This window comes from Bos javanicus, chromosome 3, assembly GCF_032452875.1.
Source record: "Bos javanicus breed banteng chromosome 3, ARS-OSU_banteng_1.0, whole genome shotgun sequence".
Lineage (NCBI taxonomy): Eukaryota > Metazoa > Chordata > Mammalia > Artiodactyla > Bovidae > Bos > Bos javanicus.
The window spans coordinates 68,680,658-68,700,948 of record NC_083870.1 but is presented as its reverse complement, the minus strand read 5'-3'; the positions used below and the strand labels follow the sequence as shown (position 1 = coordinate 68,700,948).

The following is a 20,291-nucleotide window of genomic DNA, read 5'->3' as shown; positions in this document are numbered from 1 at the left end:
GGGAGATTATTTTTCCTTTCTGTCTTCTTGCTGTGCGTTTTAGGATGGCACCTTTATTTCTAGAATATTGTAACTTGAAAGGAATAGCATTTTGGTGTCGGCTCCCCACCTTGGTTTCCTGTCTTAACATATTTAGAGTAATGTTATATTTACTCTAGTAACATATTTAGAGTAATGTTGTGATGAACAATTGGAGAAGGCAATGCCAACCCACTCCAGTACTCTTACCTGGAAAATCCCATGGATGGAGGAGGCTGGTAACCTGCAGTCCATGGGGTCCCTAGGAATCAGACATGACTGAGTGACTTCACTTTCACTTTCATGCATTGGAGAAGGAAATGGCAACCCAATCCAGTATTCTTGCCTGGAGAATCCCAGGGATGGGGGAGCCTGATGGGCTGCCGTCTATGGGGTCGCACAGACTCGGACACGACTGAAGTGACTTAGCAGCAGCAGCAGCAGTGATGAACAATGGATGGTGTCTTAGATCTGATGAGATACTCTAACAATAAAAGCTAGCATGTGTTAAGCACTTTCCTTTTGCCAGGCAGTGCTGTAATGCCCTTCATATGTAGTAACTCATTTAAACCTTTTACAATCATATTAGGCAGGTGCTATCCACCCCCGCCCCCCTTCTATTTTCATGTAAGAAAATAGAAACACAAACAAGTTATACAGTGTGCCCAAGGTTACCTATATTGGCTCATTTAGTGTAACTTGACCACCCTGAGTCTACAGATAGGCTGCTGGTGAGAATCTAATTTCATCCCTATAAGATTCCTGGCACAGTACCTGATGCTTGCTGAGCACACAGCTAACAGTTGCAAGTTCCTACTCTCAGAAAATGGGCCATTGTCCTTATTAGAAGGACAGGCTACCCTTTTGTTATCCACTTCTCATTCCATGATGTGGGATTCTAGCTTTAAGAGTTTTCCTCGGACAAGAGCTGGTTTTCTTAAAAATGTGAATTATTGTAAGTCTTTTCTTTATGTGCTGTAAAAAGGATGTTGCTCTTAGCAGATCTGTGAGTTCTATCAGAACTTTGAAGCAATGCTCACCGAAAAGTCCAGTTTAACAAGGACTAAAATTCTTCCCACTTTAAGTTCCCCCATGCCAGTGTTCCTCCCTTGTCTCCTCTCCATGCTCACATCAAATCTGCACAGGTAGTTTTAAGTAAAGTGAATTACAAAGAAGAAAGAAAGGAAAAGTTTGTGGGTTTTCCGCTCATAAGAAAACATTTTTTTTTCCTAATGACCCTAAACTACAACTTTTTGAATTATTTACTGCCTATATTTAGAAGAGAATAACTTGGAATCCATCCATCCTTTCTTTCTCTCTTTTATTCTTCAACAAATATTTGATATTCATTCTTTTAAATTCAAGACACTGTGTTTCATGCTGCCTGTATGAGGGATGTTTCTCAGACTTTGTTCACATCCTCGAGGAATTTTTATAAACAGAATTATAGGAGAATCATTCCCTCTCCCTTCCTCACTCTGCATTTCTGCTAATCTCTTTCTTCTATCTTCTTTCATTACCCACCCCACCATTATTCGTGAACTGGGAGTCAGGGAGAAATAGAGAGTTTTAAGAAGATTACATGATTTAGGCTGAGTTATACTTGAACTTATAGAGATGGGGGTGGTAGAACGCAGCAGGGCAATAGTGGGGAGCAGCCCAGACAAAGTCACAGGAACTGGGAGCCAAGGGGTGTTGGAGCCTAGTGAGAAGCCCAGCTGGAAACGTGAAGGGAATGAAAGGACAGATAGGAGATGAAACTTTCACGCATCTGACCATCCCGTCTTATCTCACTGGCTATGTGGAAAATCAAGAGAGGTGGTAAGTCTGAAAGTGCTTAAGGCAAGTGCTGTACACTGTAATGCTGTATAGATTCATCCTTGTCATTCTAATCATTATCATGATGCTTCTAGGCAGGACCCCCTGCCCTAATGACATCAGGACCACCAGAATTTATCCTTATGCTCCACTTCTGTGTCCTAAACCGGAAGTAAGAATTGGATTCTAAAAGACAAACTCAATGGTTTAAGAGTAAACGATGCCAAGCTGATGTTTGTAGAAACCTAGTAAGGCCAATGAAGACTATGTGTTGGCTGAGAATAAAACAAAAACTTTGGTCTGCTGACCTAATTGTCTTCACCACCCCTCATTAGTTAGCACCTCTCCTCCCTCAACAGAATGCCAGGGCATAGGGAGAGAACAGCAGGTAGACTGGAACATATTTCTTCCTATAAGTACAAAGATTTAAGGGAAAAAACATAACTTTAGGTTCATTTGCCCCAATCTCTGATGCTCTCACCATGAGAACTGGCCTTTTGGATTAAATCTCTCTATGTCTATTTGTACAGCCACAGTGAGAGATTTTGCTTGCTGGGTTCTTCGCTTTACATATTCAGTACCCATCTCCAGTTCTATCTTGTGTTTCTGAAGAACTTTGATTTCTTTCTCTATATGAAAGGATATATGCTGAAGCAATATGTTTAAGATGAAGAAGCAAAATGATATAAAACTGATTTTATATTCTTTTACAAAATAAACTCAGTGAATGTAGCCATGATTGTTTTCATTTCATATTGCAGCAGTTTGAAAATCAAATTAGGCCAGAAAACCTAAATACCCTCCTCAAATAAAATAAGAAAAATGTGCAGGCATATTGAAAACTCATTGACATTTTTCATTAGTTTTAAAATAAAGTGTTAGAAAGTTCAGTGTGACCTCTTAACATGACATCTGATACTCATAATGTTCATGTTAACTTGAACTTCTCTATAGGCTTCCTTGGTAGCTCAGCTGATAAAGAATCCTCCTGCAATGCAGAAGATCCCGATTTGATTCCTGAGTTGAGAAGATACACTGGAGAAGGAATAGGCTACCCACTCCAGTATTCTTGGGATTCCCTGGGGGCTCAGAGAGTAAAGAATCTGCCTGCAATGGAGGAGACCTGGATTTGATCCCTGGGTTGGGAAGATACCCTGGAGAAGGGAATGGAAGCCCACTCCAGTATTTTTATCTGGAGAATCCCCATGGACAGAGGAGCCTGGCTGGCTACAGTCAATGGGGTCACAAAGAGTCAGACACAGCTAAACGACTAAGCACAGCACATGTTTGCAGCTACAGAAAGTTTCCTTTGGAGAAAAAAAAAAAATCCCTGAAGAAATTTTCAGTCAGTTCAGTTCATTCGCTCAGTTGTGTCCGACTCTTTGCAACCCCATGAACCACAGGACGCCAGGCCTCCCTGTCCAGCACCAACTCCCGGAGTTTACCCAAACTCATGTCCATTGAGTTGGTGATGCCAGCTAACCATCTCATTCTCTGTCGTCTCTTTCTCCTCCCGCCTTCAATCTTTCCCAGCATCAGGGTCTTTTCCAATGAGTCAGCTCTTCGCATCAGATGGCCAAAATATTAGAGTTTCAGCTTCAACATCAGTCCTTCCAATGAACACCCAGGACTGATCTCCTTTAGGATAGACTGGTTGGATCTTCTTACAGTCCAAGGGACTCTCAAGTGTCTTCTCCAACACCACAGTTCAAAAGCATCAATTCTTCGGCACTCAGCTTTCTTTATAGTCCAACTCTCACATCCATACATGACCACTGGAAAAACCATAGCCTTGACTAGATGGACCTTTGTTGACAAAGTAATGTCTCTGCTTTTTAATATGCTGCCTAGGTTGGTCATAACTTTCCTTCCAAGGAGTGTCTTTTAATTTCATGGCTGTAGTCACCATTTGCAGTGATTTTGGAGCCCAGAAAAATAAAGTCTGACACTGTTTCCCCATTTATTTGCCATGAAGTGATGGGACCAGATGCCATGATCTTCGTTTTCTGAATGTTGAGCTTTAAGCCAACATTTTCACTCTCCTCTTTCATTTTCATCAAGAGGCTCTTTAGTTCTTATTCACTTCTACCCTAAGGGTGATGTCATCTGCATATCTGAGGTTACTGATATTTCTCCCAGCAATCTTGATTCCAGCTTGTGCTTCCTCCAACCCAGCATTTCTCATGATGTACTCTGCATATAAGTTAAATAAACAAGGTGACAATACACAGCCTTGATGTACTCCTTTTCCTATTTGGAACCAGTCTGCTGTTCCATGTCCAGTTCTAACTATTGCTTCCTGACCTGTATACAGGTTTCTCAAGAGGCAGGTCAGGTGGTCTGATATTCCCATCTCTCTCAGAATTTTCCGCAGTTTATTGTGATCCACACAGTCAAAGGCTTTGGCATAGTCAATAAAGCAGAAATACAATTTTGGCCACCTGTAATTTTCCTAGTATTTTGTATAGAATAGTTTATGACAGTGGGGATGCCCATGAGACCTCTACTGCTTTGGTTTTGTTGATTGGATTTGTATTTCTTATTGGACTGTACCCATGTCTGAAAGTGACATGTTGATGTGGCTCCACATTCTTAAAGTAGATCACCATATTGAAGATGTTCTACAACTAAAAAAAACTCACTTTAATGTTTTGACTTTATTTATTTATATATTTATGTGTACATTTATTTAAAGAAACCATCAATATTTTGCTGTTTGTTTTTTTTTCTTTCTTTTTTTAAATTTTATTTTATTTTTAAACTTTACAATATTGTATTAGTTTTGCCAAATATCGAAATGAATCTGCCACAGGTATACATGTGTTCCCCATCCTGAACCCTCCTCCCTCCTCCCTCCCCATACCCTCCCTCTGGGTCGTCCCAGTGCACCAGCCCCAAGCATCCAGTATCGTGCATCGAACCTGGACTGGCGACTCGTTTCATACATGATATTATACATGTTTCAATGCCATTCTCCCAAATCTCCCCGCCCTCTCCCTCTCCCACAGAGTCCATAAGACTGATCTATACATCAGTGTCTCTTTTGCTGTCTCGTACACAGGGTTATTAATACCATCTTTCTAAATTCCATATATATGCATTAGTATACTGTATTGGTGTTTTTCTTTCTGGCTTACTTCACTCTGTATAATAGGCTCCAGTTTCATCCACCTCATTAGAACTGATTTTGCTGTTTGGCTGCATCTTCATTGAATAAAAAGATTATGGAATTGTGGAGCTGAGAAGGGAAGACATACCCATTCAGTCATGTTGGTTCCTGTAGACTTCCTGAATTAAGACTACATAGTATTGATTGACTAAGGGTACCTAATATTCTCTATCGCAAGTGGAAGGATAATTGCTTTATTTTCCCTTAGAGCTAATGTAGTTGTATTTTTAATACTGAGAATAGAGCCAGAATTAAATCTGTCCACAAATTACTGATTCTGAAATAAGTATAATTACCATGTTTCAGATCAGCCTCTTAATTTTCCATATGAATTAGGTATTTTGCTTATTGACAAATGTATTACAAAATCTGCTTATGGCTAGTACCAGTTTTTAAAATTTCTGAACCAGTCCTATAAGAGTGTTCCTCTTGGTATGAGTAACAATTAACAACTTAGTTAATTCATACACTAAAAGACAGACTCTAGAGTCAGAATATCTGAGTTACATAGATGTCTTTACTATTTTCTTGCTCTGTGACCTTGGACACATTACCCAACCACTCTATATCTCTATTTCTTAATCTAGAAGGTAGGGATTACAGAAATATTTCTCCAACTAATCTCACTCATTAAATGCTATCTTCTATTAAGTTTATGATGGTTATTCACCCATGTCTGCTATATCTGGACTTTATTCCCATTGGCTCTTCTAGGAAAAGAAAAGCCAGTCGTTGAAAGTAATAATTGCAGTTTTCCTATTGAGAATTTTTAGTGTCCATTAGTGATATCTGAAGAAGTAATCCATTGTTGCCTTTTTTCATTGTCTTTCCTGAAGGATCTCTCCATTCACTTACTACACTACCTCCAGAGTGAGCTTTCCATGATCAAGTCTGACCTCTCTATCCCATACTTAGACCCCTTCTTCAGAGTCTATAGTGAAAGTGCAGACTCTTTGGCATGATGTATAACTTCCTATAACCAAATCCCTTCCTACTCTTTTAACTTCACTCTTCTGCGCTCTTGAAAGCTTGCTCCCAAAATGTATTGCTTTTTCCTATCACATTTTCTTCATTAGCCTCCTGGATTCTGAAGTGCTGCTTATTCTCCCCTGTTGACCTTGTTTGACATTCACTTCTCTCTTCTTGATGGCCTCAATGATTCTATTACCAGCTAGCTGCCTAAGGCTGCCCTTGATAAGCTCCTGTGTGGACTCCACCAGTCTAGGATTGTCTACTTTTTTTTTTTTTTTTACCCTCTTTTTCTTATCCCACCCAACACATGAGTGAGATTTTCCCCAGAGTTTACCGTAGTTTAACAGTCAGGATCCAGTTTGTTGATTCAATAAATAAAATGAAACAAATGAAGGTTATATTTATATATCCTGAGCTTTGCTAATTCATCCTTATACAAAAGGGATGAAGCTTTGTTGCATTCAGGGAGACCAGATTTGGAGCTTGGCCAATGGCACAAGGTAGAATTACATTGAAGATATAGCTTTTTATACAGGAAAAGAAATTGTATTTGATAAGTCACAAATAAGCAATGAGTAGAAAGCTGAGTGCCAAAGAATTGATGCTTTTCAACTGTGGTGTTAGAGAAGACTCTTGAGAGTCCCTTGGACTGCAAGGAGATCCAACGAGTCCATTCTAAAGGAGATCAGTCCTGGGTGTTCATTGGAAGGATGGATGCTAAAGCTGAAACTCCAATACTTTGGCCACCTCATGTGAAGAGTTGATTCATTGGAAAAGACCCTGATGCTGCGAGGGATTGGGGGCAGGAGGAGAAGGGGATGACAGAGGATGAGATGGCTGGATGGCATCACCAACTCAATGGACATGAGTTTGAGTAAACTCTGGGAGTTGGTAATGGACAGCGAGGCCTGGTGTGCTGCAATTCATGGGGTCACAAAGAGTCGGACACGACTGAGTGACTGAACTGAACTGAGGTTCCCATCACTGTGTGAGGTTACTGAGTAATGGTATAAATAATACAATTGACACTGTGTTTCATGTTTATTATTGAGTAAGTGATAGCATACGAACAAAAGTGAGCCATTTTACCACATAAACAGCTAATTTAGTCATTAAATAATACAATTTAAATAGAAAAATATACCTTTATACTGTTGTCTATCATTTACAGAAAATAAACCAAAAAAAAAAAAAAATCTAGCAACCAACTAACCTAAAAGTTAAAGAACGTATTCTGTGGTTAAAGTCTGTGATAAAAAGAATAAAAACATAAAAATGTTAATATGCGTTGCAAAATTGCTAGGTCCACATCTCTGCAATTGTTTTCTTCCTAAATCATGAATTCTCTGTGGGTTTTATTTTGAAATAGGTATTTCTGCTATAAAGTCTGATAAATGATATTCCTACCCTAAAGAGCAAGCAACTGGAATGCCACATTTTTGATGCATATTTTTGCAGCACAGAGGGGATTAAATTCTAAATGTCTCAGCTGTTAAAGGCCCCTTCAGACTTGCCCAAAAGAAGGAGAAAGCTTTCTGCAAAGCAATTCATCAGATCTATCTGGGCATGGTGACATTCTCTCAGAACTCGCGTGGATGAGTTGTGCTGAATGTTCATGTGTCTGCAGCTGCTTGGGATATTTAAGAAAAAGGTATCTCTCAGTTCTTATCATGTGCTCCCATGGGCTAGCCTGTGCTCATCACTGGCTCATGTCCTGCAAGGATTTCACCATAGTGGTCATATTGTAATAGTGACATCTTCCATTTTTGAGTGTTCACTAGGTTCCCTGACCTGTGCTTTGCTTTTTCCACCTATTATATCATTCAGTGTTCACTGTGTGAGCTTAGGGGAATGACTTATTAAATTTATATCTGTTTTCTACAGTGTGAAAGTTTGTTGCACTGAATCTTGTGCATTATTAACTTGACAAGTACTTACTGTTGCCTTCTCTTACCTAATTGTTGATTGTTGAATCTGGAGAATGCTCTGATTACTTCAATAAAAACAGCAGTGATCAATTCCATAAACAAATTGTTAGATGTAGAACACATGTGTAAACAAGTAGAGTCATTTGCTGACTGTTGATGGACTTAAAACAGTTAAAAGAAGAAGCAACTGATAGGATAAACTAAAGCCAAACAACTGGAAACAAGTTGTGGTATGTTAACTGGCAATTTGTAATATAAAGTGATGGACACATTTTCACTAGATTTGAAAGTGAAGAATAGAGTTATAAAACAGCACTTTATGCATTTATTTTCATTATCCTAATGTATGGGAAGTGGGACAAATAAATGCATCTGACTTCATGCATTTGGTTTATTATTTTTTGTTATGATTTGAACCTTGTCCACTTCCCAGCATATCTCCCACTACATATGAAATGTATTCATCTTATCAAATGACTTGCATGTTTCTGACCAAATTCAGGCCTTTAAAAAACTTCTGTGCCTTTGTCTAAACTGTTCCCTCTGCCTGGAATGCCCTTCTCATCTCCACTTGTCTATCTCCTCCTGATTCTTCAGGACTCCATTTCAACATCACCTCTTCAGACAAGCATTCTTTAGATTGTTTCATGCATGGCTGTCCCCCTCTTCCTCTGGGGTACCACACCGCCCTGTGCATACCTCTGTCACCCGATTTGATATGTGGTATTCTAATTTTCTGTTCACTTGCCAGGTGCACTAAGTTGTGACTCTCTGCAAGCATGGTCTATCTTCTGTAGTTTTATTCCTGTTTTTCAGCACCTCGCCAAGTCTATACAGAGTGTGGACTCAATGTGCAGTTGTGACTTGGAATAAATATATTCATATTCAAGTATATCATGGATGCACATCTCTGGTGGCTCAGCAGTAAAGAATCCTCCTGCCAGTGCCTGTCAATGCAGGAGACATGGGTTCAATCCCTAGTCCAGGAAGATCCCCTGGAGAAGGAAATGGCAACCCACTCCAGTATTTTGCCTGGGAAATCCCATAGACAGAGGAGAAAGGAGGCTATAGTCCATGGGGTTGCAAAGAGCTGGACATGACTTAGCAACTAAATGACAACAACATATCATGTTGGTATTTTGGATGGCATATTGGTATTTTGTAACTTCCCCAGCTCCTATGTCCCTATATAGACACACATACATATTCTCTCTGCGTTCTGATGTATGGAAACTTCGAGTAGCCTCATTGTGGTTTTGTTTTAGCTGTTGAAACTCAAGGTCATGATCTGGTAGAAGGGACTACTAGAAGAATGCATTCCACATTAAGTCCTGCTGTCCTTGAGTCCAGAATATGCTTGTAGACCTTTTCTAGTGAAACATCAGGGTGTTTCATATTAGGACTATGGGACTGAGTTTATGTTAAACAAGAATATGGAAATATGAAGGAAGGCAAAGAATCATGGTCAGACAATGCAATAGAATCGAGGCTGAAGCCGGAGCCGTGAAAGAAGCCTGTCTGCCCACTGCAGACTGTGGTGTAGGTCCAGCGCAGAGGAGTGAGTGTCTGGCTTTCACTCCTCATTTGCCCCCCTCATCCTCTCTGTGCTCATTACTTGGTTCCCTTTGATAGAACATGGGAGGCAGACATGGATTGCTAGGCAGCAGGCTTTTACGACTATGATTTCATTCCATTTTGAAGTTTCTCTCAAGATGGCTGATTCGTTTTCCTCTCATGGGTACATTATGTATGCGTTGTTTTGTGAGATCAGTGAGTTCAGACAGGCCCTCCATGGTTTTGTCCCCCAGCCCCAGCCATGCAGCGCAATGCGGCAGCTAAGAGAAGCAGAGAGCCACGCTGGGCACAAATCCCACCTGGTTTCCTTCAAAACAAGCTACTGGTTTGCAACAAACTACTGGATGGCGATAAAAAAGGTTCTTACCTGTTTACTTAATGGGTGACTGGCCCCTTTGCTTTTATTTAGCCATCTGTTCTGGTCTATGTCCCTTTAAACTTGTAAGATCCATCACCTCATTTAAGCTGTTACCTTGACACATTGCAATGTTGTGGACATAATGTTCCCACAGAGGAACAAATTAAAACAGTTTTTCATGATTAGAAGGTTAAATGAGGTAAGGCTGTGGTAGTAAGTGGTGAGATAAGGGGTTCCGAGGAAGCAGAATTCAAGGGACTTTCAGGTGACTGGAAAATTAGGCTGGCTAGACAGGGGGATGGATGGGGCTTTTACAAATCCTGGGAGCTGGGCAAGAGAGAAGACTTCCTTTGTGTGTCTGACTTTGAGGCCTTATTCTGTTGCCCTTTCAGAGACTGTGACCATGGGCCCAGGGAGGATTCAGGGGCCAGCTTTGGGCTTCTTTTCTCCTTTGGGACATTCTGTGAGAAGTAAAAGGAAGCTGACTCTACCAGAAAGTGGCAAGCTAAAAACACAACAGCACCACCAACAAGCATTCAGTCTTTCCCAGAAAGTAATTTGGTTTCCCTTAAGTTTGAAGAAGAATCAAGGGCAAAGCCCTTCCTTTAGGAAGGAATATTTAATTGTGTCTTCACCCTGGAGAGAAGGCAGTGTTGTTCCTAACATCTGTCCTCAGCTGTCTTCTTTCTTCTTACTCTAGACTTGACTTTCTGTCTGACCCCTTGATAACCCATTTGCCCTTGAGAACTAGGACTTAGAAAGTCAAGCTCTTTGTCCACTTACTCTCTTAAATCATTTCCTGCCCTGACCACCCTGGTTTCTCCTGATATGATTAGTGTTCTTGCAGCTACCTGAACTCAACATCTGAGGCATTTCTGAATTTTCTGTCTGCCACTTCTATTCAGTCAGAAGCCAAGGTTTCTGTCTTCCACCTGAATTGAGTTTTTCTCATGTCTTTTCTCACCTTTTTACTCTCCCACCACTATTCTCACTTCCATTCCTCATTACTTCTGTCCTGGCCAATTGAAATACTCTCCTAACTAGTTGCTGCCTGTGTTTGGTTTCACTCTGCTCCAAAGTGCCTCAAACACTGGCATTTGATTATGACATAACAGTCACATTTCAAAAATTAAATAATTAAACAAAAAATCTCCTTAAGTTTTCCATCATCTAACAAACTCAGTAGAGACTTAGCTTGGTATCTGAGACAGTCTATAAAGTTATCATCTTTATTTTCAGCTTTTTCTTCTTCTCTGTGTCATAGTAAAACAAAATGCTATGTGGCTATGTATAACCTCATGTTTTCTTGCCTCCTTACTCTGTTCCCTCTTCCTAGAAAGCTCTGCTCACACATGTCTAGTGAAAAATGCATGCATTTTATCAAGTTCAAGCACAAATACAGCTCTCCTTTCCCCATGGCAGTCTGATACAGTTGCTCCTACTCTGGTTTGATGACAAACGCATTTAGGGGATGTTCTTATGCTGCTTGATGTGTTTTTTTTTCCTACTGTTAGTGTTAGCTTTTTTGAATCTTACTTTTGCATATCCTATAGCACAAAGTTTCTTGCCTGTAAAGTGCTAGATAAAGATACAGAATAATGATTTATAATGAGACTGGGTCTACCAGAATGTGCAAAATTCATTTATTCATTCACACACATGTTTGTGAGTGCCTACACTATGTACTGTGTTAAGGACTTAGGATACAGAGCAATATGGCATAGTGCAGCTCTGTTCTCCAGAAACTCAAAATAACATGAAAGAAAAGTCATGTAAGGAATTATACTATGAAAAATGCACAACAGGAGAAGGGCCTTCAAAGTACTGGAGCGGTGGGACTTCTTACCTCTATTAGGGTAGATAGGTTGGGAGTGAGGGGACGATACTGGGGAAGAAAATGAACAGGTAGGAAAGGCTTCCTATAGATGGGAAAGTCTGACTTGGGTTTTGAACGCTACATAGGAGTCACTGAGGATGATAGGAAGGTGAAGAGAGCTAGGAATGGGATGGAAATATAATCCATACTCGGTTTGTTTTCAGAGGCTCAGCACATTAGGGCAATCTGGGCATCAAATAATTGTTTTCTGTCTCCAAGTGAAATATCCTTTTTCTGAGACTGTTTCTGATTGAAAGTCATTCATTCTTCTTCTTTTTTTTTTAATGTTTTGTAGAGAAAGTCTGTGATTGCAGTGAGCTTCATAGCAGCATTCCTTTTCCTGCTGGTGGTGCGCCTTGTAAATGAAGTGAATTTCCCATTGCTACTAAACTGCTTTGGACAACCTGGTGCGAAATGGATACCATTCTCCTATACATACAGGCGGCCCCTTCGAACTCACTATGGATACATAAATGTGAGGACGCAAGAGGTAAGACCTCAGAGGGTCACGTAGGGTTCAAGGGTGTCAATGGTAACAACTTTTCTTTGGGTGTGAGGTGGCTTCCCATCACTGAACTTCCTCTATGGCCCAGTGCGCTTCTTTGGGTCCCTGACATTTCCTGGTTTCTGATTCTTAGACACTTTCTGACACGTGTCTAAAGTCTGTCGCCCCCCCTGCATCAGATCTTCTGATTCACTGGCTTCATGTGGAGTTGAGGAAGCAATTACTTGTTTTCCTGGTGGTTTGTGGCATAACATACGTATCTTTCCATTTAGAAACTCTGATCAGCAGTTGCCAGCTGGAGAAATGGCTGGCTTTATTTTCTGGAGGTCAGCTGGTTGGGGACAGCTCTTTGTAGAACTGCAAAGAGGCATTTATACTCTTTAAAACTCTGTAATCCTTAGACCTGGAGCTAGAAAAGGCCAAGCTGATTTAAAAATTCTCAGTGGCTGCAGAGATAATGGGATTTAAAGAGTTTCCAAATTTAAAGGGGTTAAAATCATTCAAATCCTATAATCACTGAACCTCTGAATCTTTGTAGCCCATTGATGGTACAGAAGAGGATGGAGGTATCTTGACGAGTAGAAAGTGCACACTGTGCTAGCATTTTTGCAAGCAAGGATTTGTGTCATGGAGTGAAGTAAAAATCAAAAACTTCACAAAATACATGCAGTGTATAGAACTGATTAATATAATTGTGAAAACTATTTGTTTCCATGGAGTGGGATGAGTGTGAGATTAATATTCATCGCTGCCAAGTCCAAGCCTTTGGAATTTGTTGGTGAAAAAGGTACAAATCACGAGTGTATCTACATCACTGGAAAGAATTTTGGATCAGATCCCACTGAAAGGTCATTTTTGCAAAAATACTAGAGAAGGGAATTACCCACATAATGCAACTCCCATCCCAAGAATTATTCTTAGTGTCAGTGAGGGATGTTGAAAACTGACTTTATCCATCCTCTTTTGTAGGCAATATCATGCATGAGTCATTGCTTCTGGTTAAATTGATTCTTTGAAAATTGTTTCTATACATGCATGATTTATAGGCTTTTATTAGGTTTTTATTAGACTTTTATAGTTAAAAAGAAAAAGGCACCATTATAACATATAAATTCTTAGGAGTCTTGTTTGTGTTTATCCTTTAATTGGCTTTGAATTAATTTTTTTAAGTGTCTATTGCTTGAATTTGTTGAATGTCCTAATCAATTGATTACTTATATAACAATGTATCTCTTAGAGAATAGTTTGTTTCACTTTTGTCTTTTGTTACTTTATTTCAGATGGTCATTTAATATTCTATAACTCTACTGGATTATGTTAATCATTTCACAAGTGCCTCTCATGGGTAGAAAATGAAACATGTGACTGAACTGTCTCACAAATTACTCTCATGAGAGAAATCTCACCAAATATCAAAGAACCTTTCATTTGTTTATATAATAATGGATTGGATTTTGGAGTATTAAGAGGAAAACTGACCTAGGGCTGCAATTATTTAATTACTCACATTAACTAGCCACTTTTGAACTTCTTTTGGTGTGATTTGTAATACAATGACTTTGCTACAAGATATGGATCATGATTTTGATCCTGTGAAGGTAATTTCTTGAGAGGGAACATGATTACTGGAAAGAGCTTTTAGACTACAGATGCGCACAGGCATGATTTGAGTACTAGTTCTCACACTTAGAAAAACAAGATCAACTAGCAAGTTATGGAAATGGCACCCCACTCCAGTACTCTTGCCTGGAAAATCCCGTGGACAGAAAAGCCTGGCGGGCTACAGTCCATGGGGTGGCAAGAGTCGGACACGACTTAGTGACTAAACCACCACAGCAAGTTATTATGACAATTAAATAGGACAAAGTACATGAAGTGCCCACTTCTAAACTGATGGTCAATGAATGAGTTTCTTTTGCTTGCTTGTACTTATCAGTTATGTCACGAAATGCCTAGTATGAACAATACCAAAATACAAAAGTTTAGAATATTAAATTTAAAATTTTAAGGAATCTGGATTCAGGGAAGTAAATAAATGAAGGAGTTCCTAGTCTCATTAGAAATCAAAGTTTTGCAAATTTAAAACCATAGTGAGAAGGAAGAAAAAAGCACAAGGAGGTGAATGCTCACTAAAAATCAGATTGACAAAAAGATCAAGAATCTGACAATACCAAGTGTTGGTGATGATGATGTGGAACGATAGGAACTCATATATTAGTAGAGGGAATAATTACTTTGGGAAAAAACAGCTTCCCATTTTCTAGTAAAGGTGAAGATATGCATATTCTACATCCCAGCATTTCTAATCATCCATGTATTCACTTGAGACATGAATGAATGCATGTAGTGGGAGGCACAGATATCATGTATAACAGCATTATTCTAGAACCTGGACATGTCTCTTAGTAGGAAAATGGTTAAATGTGTGGGATTCCATCCAGTGGAATCCCACACATCAATGGAAACGAGGAAATTGCAGCTATGTGTGACAACAGGTGGGCTGCCCAGGTGGCACTAGTGGTTAAGAACCCGCGTGCCACCACGGGAGACCTAAGAGATGAAGGTTCGATCCCTGGATCGGGAAGGTTCCCTGGAGGAGGGCATGAGAATCCACTCCAGTATCCTTTCCTGGAGAATCCCATGGACAGAGGAGCCTGGCCGGCTACAGTTCATAAGGTCGCAAAGAGTCGGACACAACTGAAGTGACTTAGCATGGACGCACATGACAACATGTATGGATCTAAAAAAGCATAATTTTGAGCAAAAGATGAAAAATAAAAGAACACAAACAGTGTGATTCAATTTATAGGTCACAGGAAGACTTAAAGGGAGATGTTTCAGAATGCTGAAACATTAGTGCAAGTAATAAGCAGAAATTTTGCATGGAAGCTGAAGAACAATGTATAACACCCCAAAAGAATGACAGATTTTCCTCTGAACTCTGGTAGTTGTAAGGCTAAATTGGGAGGAAAACAAAATTTGGTGGCTCTTTACCTCCATCCTCGTTATTTCATCTTTCTCAAAATTCTTCTTTTCCCACCGCATGTCTGTATTCTCTTGCTCCCGAATGCTCTGTGCATGGGTCCTCACCAAACAATGGTTTTAAGTCCTCACCAAATAATGGCCTTAAATAAAGGCCTTCTCAGAGATAGTTACGTTAGACTATTAGACTCAGAAGGAAAATTCTTCGAGTCTAAGTAATACAGCAAAATTGATAAGTGGTATATTTGATGTTCTGGGGCAAATAGCTATATTAGTGGCCCTTGAATTTTGTTTCAAGGGTAACCAGACACTCCTGTGTTCCTATTCACTCTGTTCTAATCTGGAAAAAGAGTCAATGGCTATGGCTGAGCTGAATTAAGTGGTCACCAAGATGATCTATTTATTTCAAGATCTTGGTCCTTGAGGTTTTCTCAGGAGTTTCTCAGAAGAAAGAACATGCTTTCTAGACACCACCAGATGTCCAAGAATTTTTTTGAACATGTAAACTTGCCAGCAATGATTTCCAGACTCAGAGCAGCTGCAAACATCACATTGTCAATAATGGTTTTACTACCCAGTGTTTCAGTTGAGGGCTTCCCTGGTGGGTCAGAGGTTAAAGCATCTGCCTGCAATGTGGGAGACCTGGGTTCAATCCCTGGGTCGGGAATGTCCCCTGGAGAAGGAAATGGCAACCCACTCCAGTATTCTTGCCTGGAGAATCAGACATTGCTGCCACTAGACTAAGATTTTAAGAGCAGAAATGTTTACAAGAAAGGATGTCTCTCCACTACTGTCTAAATAAAGATGCGGGATGGGCGTGGCAGAATTAGGTTGAAGATTTTGTGGACACCAGAGAGCTGAGTTGCTTGGGAGCAAGATGTGATTCTTTTGTTATGTTTAAAAGTGAGCTGAATTCTGGTCCTTTAGGCTTGGCACAAGTAGAAGAATAAGCTGTCTCATGAATCTGTAACAATCTGTCATGAAGAACTCTCATATAGTAAATTATATCAAGTTGAAGCTTGGCTTCATTTGATCAACTCACATAGTTTTTGAACGATCTATTCCCCAAGGAAGTACAAGAAGTAAAAGTACAAAGAACACAAGAGAGATAAATAGGTGCACTTGCTTATATTTTATATGTTGTTCAGTTGATAAGTTTTGTCTGACTCTTTGTGACCCCCATGGACTGCAGCATGCCAGCCTTCCCTGTCCTTCACTATCTCCCAGAGTTTGCTCAAACTCCATTGAGTCACTGATGTTATCCAACCATCACATTTCATATGGTTGGAGTATTTTCGTTTCCTGGTCTAGATCCATAAAAAGGAATATGTAGTGAAAATTATGAGGTCTAGTCTAGAGGAGATAAATTGAAAAAATTAAAATACCCATCCCACCATAATAATGACAGTCTAAATATTGGCTCCCATCTTTTGCCCTGCCCCCCTTCCCTTTCTTAATATAGGCTAAAGTTCTTATATTTGGGGAATGAGAAATCTTGAGAAGCAGGGTAACAAAATGAGTGTCAACTAACCTGGTGAGTGATGAAATTCAGGAAGTCCCTGCTGACCAGAGAACCCAGAATTCCTCATCAATACTTGTTTGAGCTGACAACCGGCAAGAGGCAAGTGCCATCCTGAAGCTGAGACCAGGAAAGATTTAGATTTTCAATAGGTCCATAGCTCCCCTGTGTCCCACCCCCACTTTAACCCCTGACTCCCAAGCTGCTCATACTTGCCCTCTCATGTCACTACTGATGAATAATGCAACCTTCTATTTTAATAGGACCGAATTTGAGAAACTCCACCTATAGCTTTATGGCAGTTCCTGAATTATCATTTGACCTTGGACATAGCAAAAAGCATAAAACACCCATATGTGTTTCAAAAAGACACATCTATGCTTGTCAGTATCATGGGAATTCTCCTTTCTCCTTAATGCAGATTTTAATGATTATTTTGTGGCAGAATAAAAGGTATATAAGACTAAGGGACTGCAGGGCTTGGTTACAGGTAATCATTGTTTCTCCCTGTTGAGATCATGGCAGATCTGGAGGAAAGAGAGGGAAATGAACTCTAGGTTAGATTCTGTTTGTGATCTCCAGTCCACGGAATCTGTTGTCTTTTTGGGTGGTGACCTGATGTGAAGACATTGCTCAGAGCAAGCAACCTGCAACATATTTGCATTAACTGCTAAATAAGAGAGTCAAGCTCTGAGGATCAATAGGATGCCACAGCCAGATCTTCCTGGTAATGGGGGGGAGGGTGACAGGTGTCTCCTTCAGATCTGATAAGAGAGTCCTAACACACTAGAACTGAAGAAGATTTCAGGTGTTTAGGGAAGAATGCCCATTCAGATGGTGCTAAAGATTCACTAAGTGAAGAGGCACAGGATTTCTCAAACATAGCAATCAAGTTGTAGAGCTGTATATTGATTTAACAATTTAATGAGGCCGAAATATGTCTCTTTAAAAAATGAGGACATTTTAAAACCTCAAGTAGGCTAAATAAGAATACATAGGATCAGTTGCTATGACAGGCCGTACTAGCCTAATTAAAGATGTGCATACCATATTGATGTTGTAATAGAATTTCCCAAATTGTGGTTATAGTGACAATTAAGAAACAGAGCTGACTTTCTTGGCAATAAAAACACACACTCTACACATTCAAATAAATGTACACATGTAACTAAAGCTGACACGAATAGGCTTTCTGTTTTTGGGAATATGAGCTTTGGATTTTACATAAGTATACTGAAAGCAATTATATGCAAATATATGTTCCAGAAGTTTAAAACTCATCAATTTAATTGTTAATTAAAATCTGAACATTGCATTTGTATAACCGTAAAGTAAAATAACTTTCAACTATTAGATTGTTATAGAAAAGGAAACAACTAAATTAACATACAGCAAAGATGACTTCTTTGGCATGTGCATACTGAATTTGTCGTTTGGAAGATAATTTATCTTTTTCCTAAGTATGAGGACATATATTTATTGAGTGGAAAAAAGATTATGTTTCCTAGTCTGGTTGTGAAATAGCAGCTCCCAAACAGTGGCTGATCTCAAGGCAATCTCAAGGGCACCACTGCCAAAGAAGAGGGACAGACCTTGCTGTGGGTTGTAATTCTAGGAGGCTTTGTTGGGGAGGTGAGACACATGCATAGGGTAAGGATTTGGATGGGATAGAGAGAGAAGGGAAAGCAGAGTTGGGGAAAAGAGCTAAAGCAGAAGGTCTGAAGGTGAACTGTCCATGTTCCTTCAGCTCCCACCACTCCCAATAGGTCAAGAGCTCTACACAGAAGCCATAGTGAACTCATGTTTGCACTCGGAATCCCCTCCATCTCACACTCTGTGCATTCCTTTCTTCCTTCCCTCTGGTTCCCTTACCCTTAGTTCTTACCTTCCAGCTCCCCATATTGTTTGGTTGGTTATGCAGTCTTGGAGTATTCATATCTTGGTCCTGATGCCACAAAAACTGCATATAAGGTGACTTTTAATAATGCTTCATTCTGTGTACCCCTGATTTGGATATGGCACCCCATGCCCCCTGAGGTACTACTATAGGTCTGCATGATTCTCTGACTTTCCAAAAAAGGAAATCAGACACATGTAGGGGCAATAAGTAGGCCAATCTGCTTGGAATGCATTTTACTGTTGGGGATAGAAGATAGCGGATACATTCACTGGGTAATTATGATCTGGGGATGTAAATGGGATCCCCCGAAAAGGAAAAAATACACTCTTACTTGCGAAACAGTAATACATGTGTACAATTTATGCATTCATCTATATTCATGAAGTAGTATATACAGATATACAAAAAATACATATATATTCACATATACAAGGACAGGATAAGTCACAAGACTTTCTTAAAGACAAACATACATAGACTATATGCTGCTAAGTCACTTCAGTCGTGTCCGACTCTGTGCGACCCCATAGACGGCAGCCCACCAGGCTCCCCCATCCCTGGGATTCTCCAGGCAAGAACACTGGAGTGGGTTGCCATTTCCTTCTCCAATGCATGAAAGTGAAAAGTGAAAGTGAAGTCGCTCAGTCGTGTCCAACTCTGTGCAACCCCATGGACTGCAGCCTTCCAGGCTCCTCTGTCCCTGGGATTCTCCAGGCAAGAACACTGGAATGGGTTGCCATAGACTATATACATATAACTATATTACATAATAAAATGGTTAATATATATAATTCCCTGATTAAGTGTATACAGTGCCTTTTATGTTTGCCACTGTCCCTTCATTACAGAAACAGTCCCTTCACTTCTGACTACAGTGGTGAGCAGAAAATTCAGACCAGTGTTTGACCAATGATGTGATGGTTTAAGGGGTGGACACATGGTCCCAGATGAGCCATTCTTAATCCTTCCAAAAGCTTATTGTTCTTCTGTGTAATACTGTGAGAAAGACACTTTTCTTTTAGGAAAAGAGATGTTGAGATAAGATTCTCTGGGTGTCAGTGGCTGTGTTCCCTGGAGTCAATAACACCAAGACATTGAGAGAAGCAGAGCTCAAGCAAGGGCCTGGACAGTACTCTAGTACTGAGACCAGCCGTTCTTGAAGCCAGCCTGCCCTCCTCTGTGGTTTGAGTGTGAAGCCAGTAAATTCCTGCCTTTCATGTCTGAAGGTTTGGGTTATGTTTCGGTCATCCACAACCAAAAGAGTCTAGCTGGTAAATACATTACACGTGATGGTTGTTTTACAGCAACAGAAACCAAACATTGTGAAATTCATCTTCAAAGAAGGGGTTGCCTGGAGGATGTGAGGACCTATCCTTGCAAGCCCATACTCCAAACCTGCTGGGAGGCTGAGCATAAGAAGAAATATCTGTCAGTCCATCAGTTGGTTCAGGTGTCCACAGAGACGCACACTGTATGTCTCCCTGATCAGGGACATGTGTTTAGGAAATTAGCTTGTGCTTTTGAGGGAGAAGTGTGAAGCTCACAATTTCCCCAGATTGTAAAGCCAAAAAATGGCCCAATAAGGCTCATTATTTAGTGAATTTCTAGTCTTACTCAACTGATAAATCATATATTTTTATTATAATTACTCAGATGAAATCTTCCTTATTG

General features: G+C 40.0%; 1 protein-coding gene across 4 annotated transcripts in view; it reads left to right on the top strand.

The window, feature by feature from the left end:
- Positions 1-20,291, top strand: part of ST6GALNAC3 (ST6 N-acetylgalactosaminide alpha-2,6-sialyltransferase 3) — a 631,673-nt gene that overhangs the window by 250,105 nt on the left and 361,277 nt on the right. For all 4 annotated transcript variants that reach the window (XM_061411550.1, XM_061411546.1, XM_061411548.1 and 1 more), the window contains exon 2: positions 12,010-12,204. In XM_061411550.1, the coding sequence (XP_061267534.1) occupies positions 12,010-12,204 (195 nt within the window). The remainder of the gene's footprint in view (positions 1-12,009; positions 12,205-20,291) is intronic.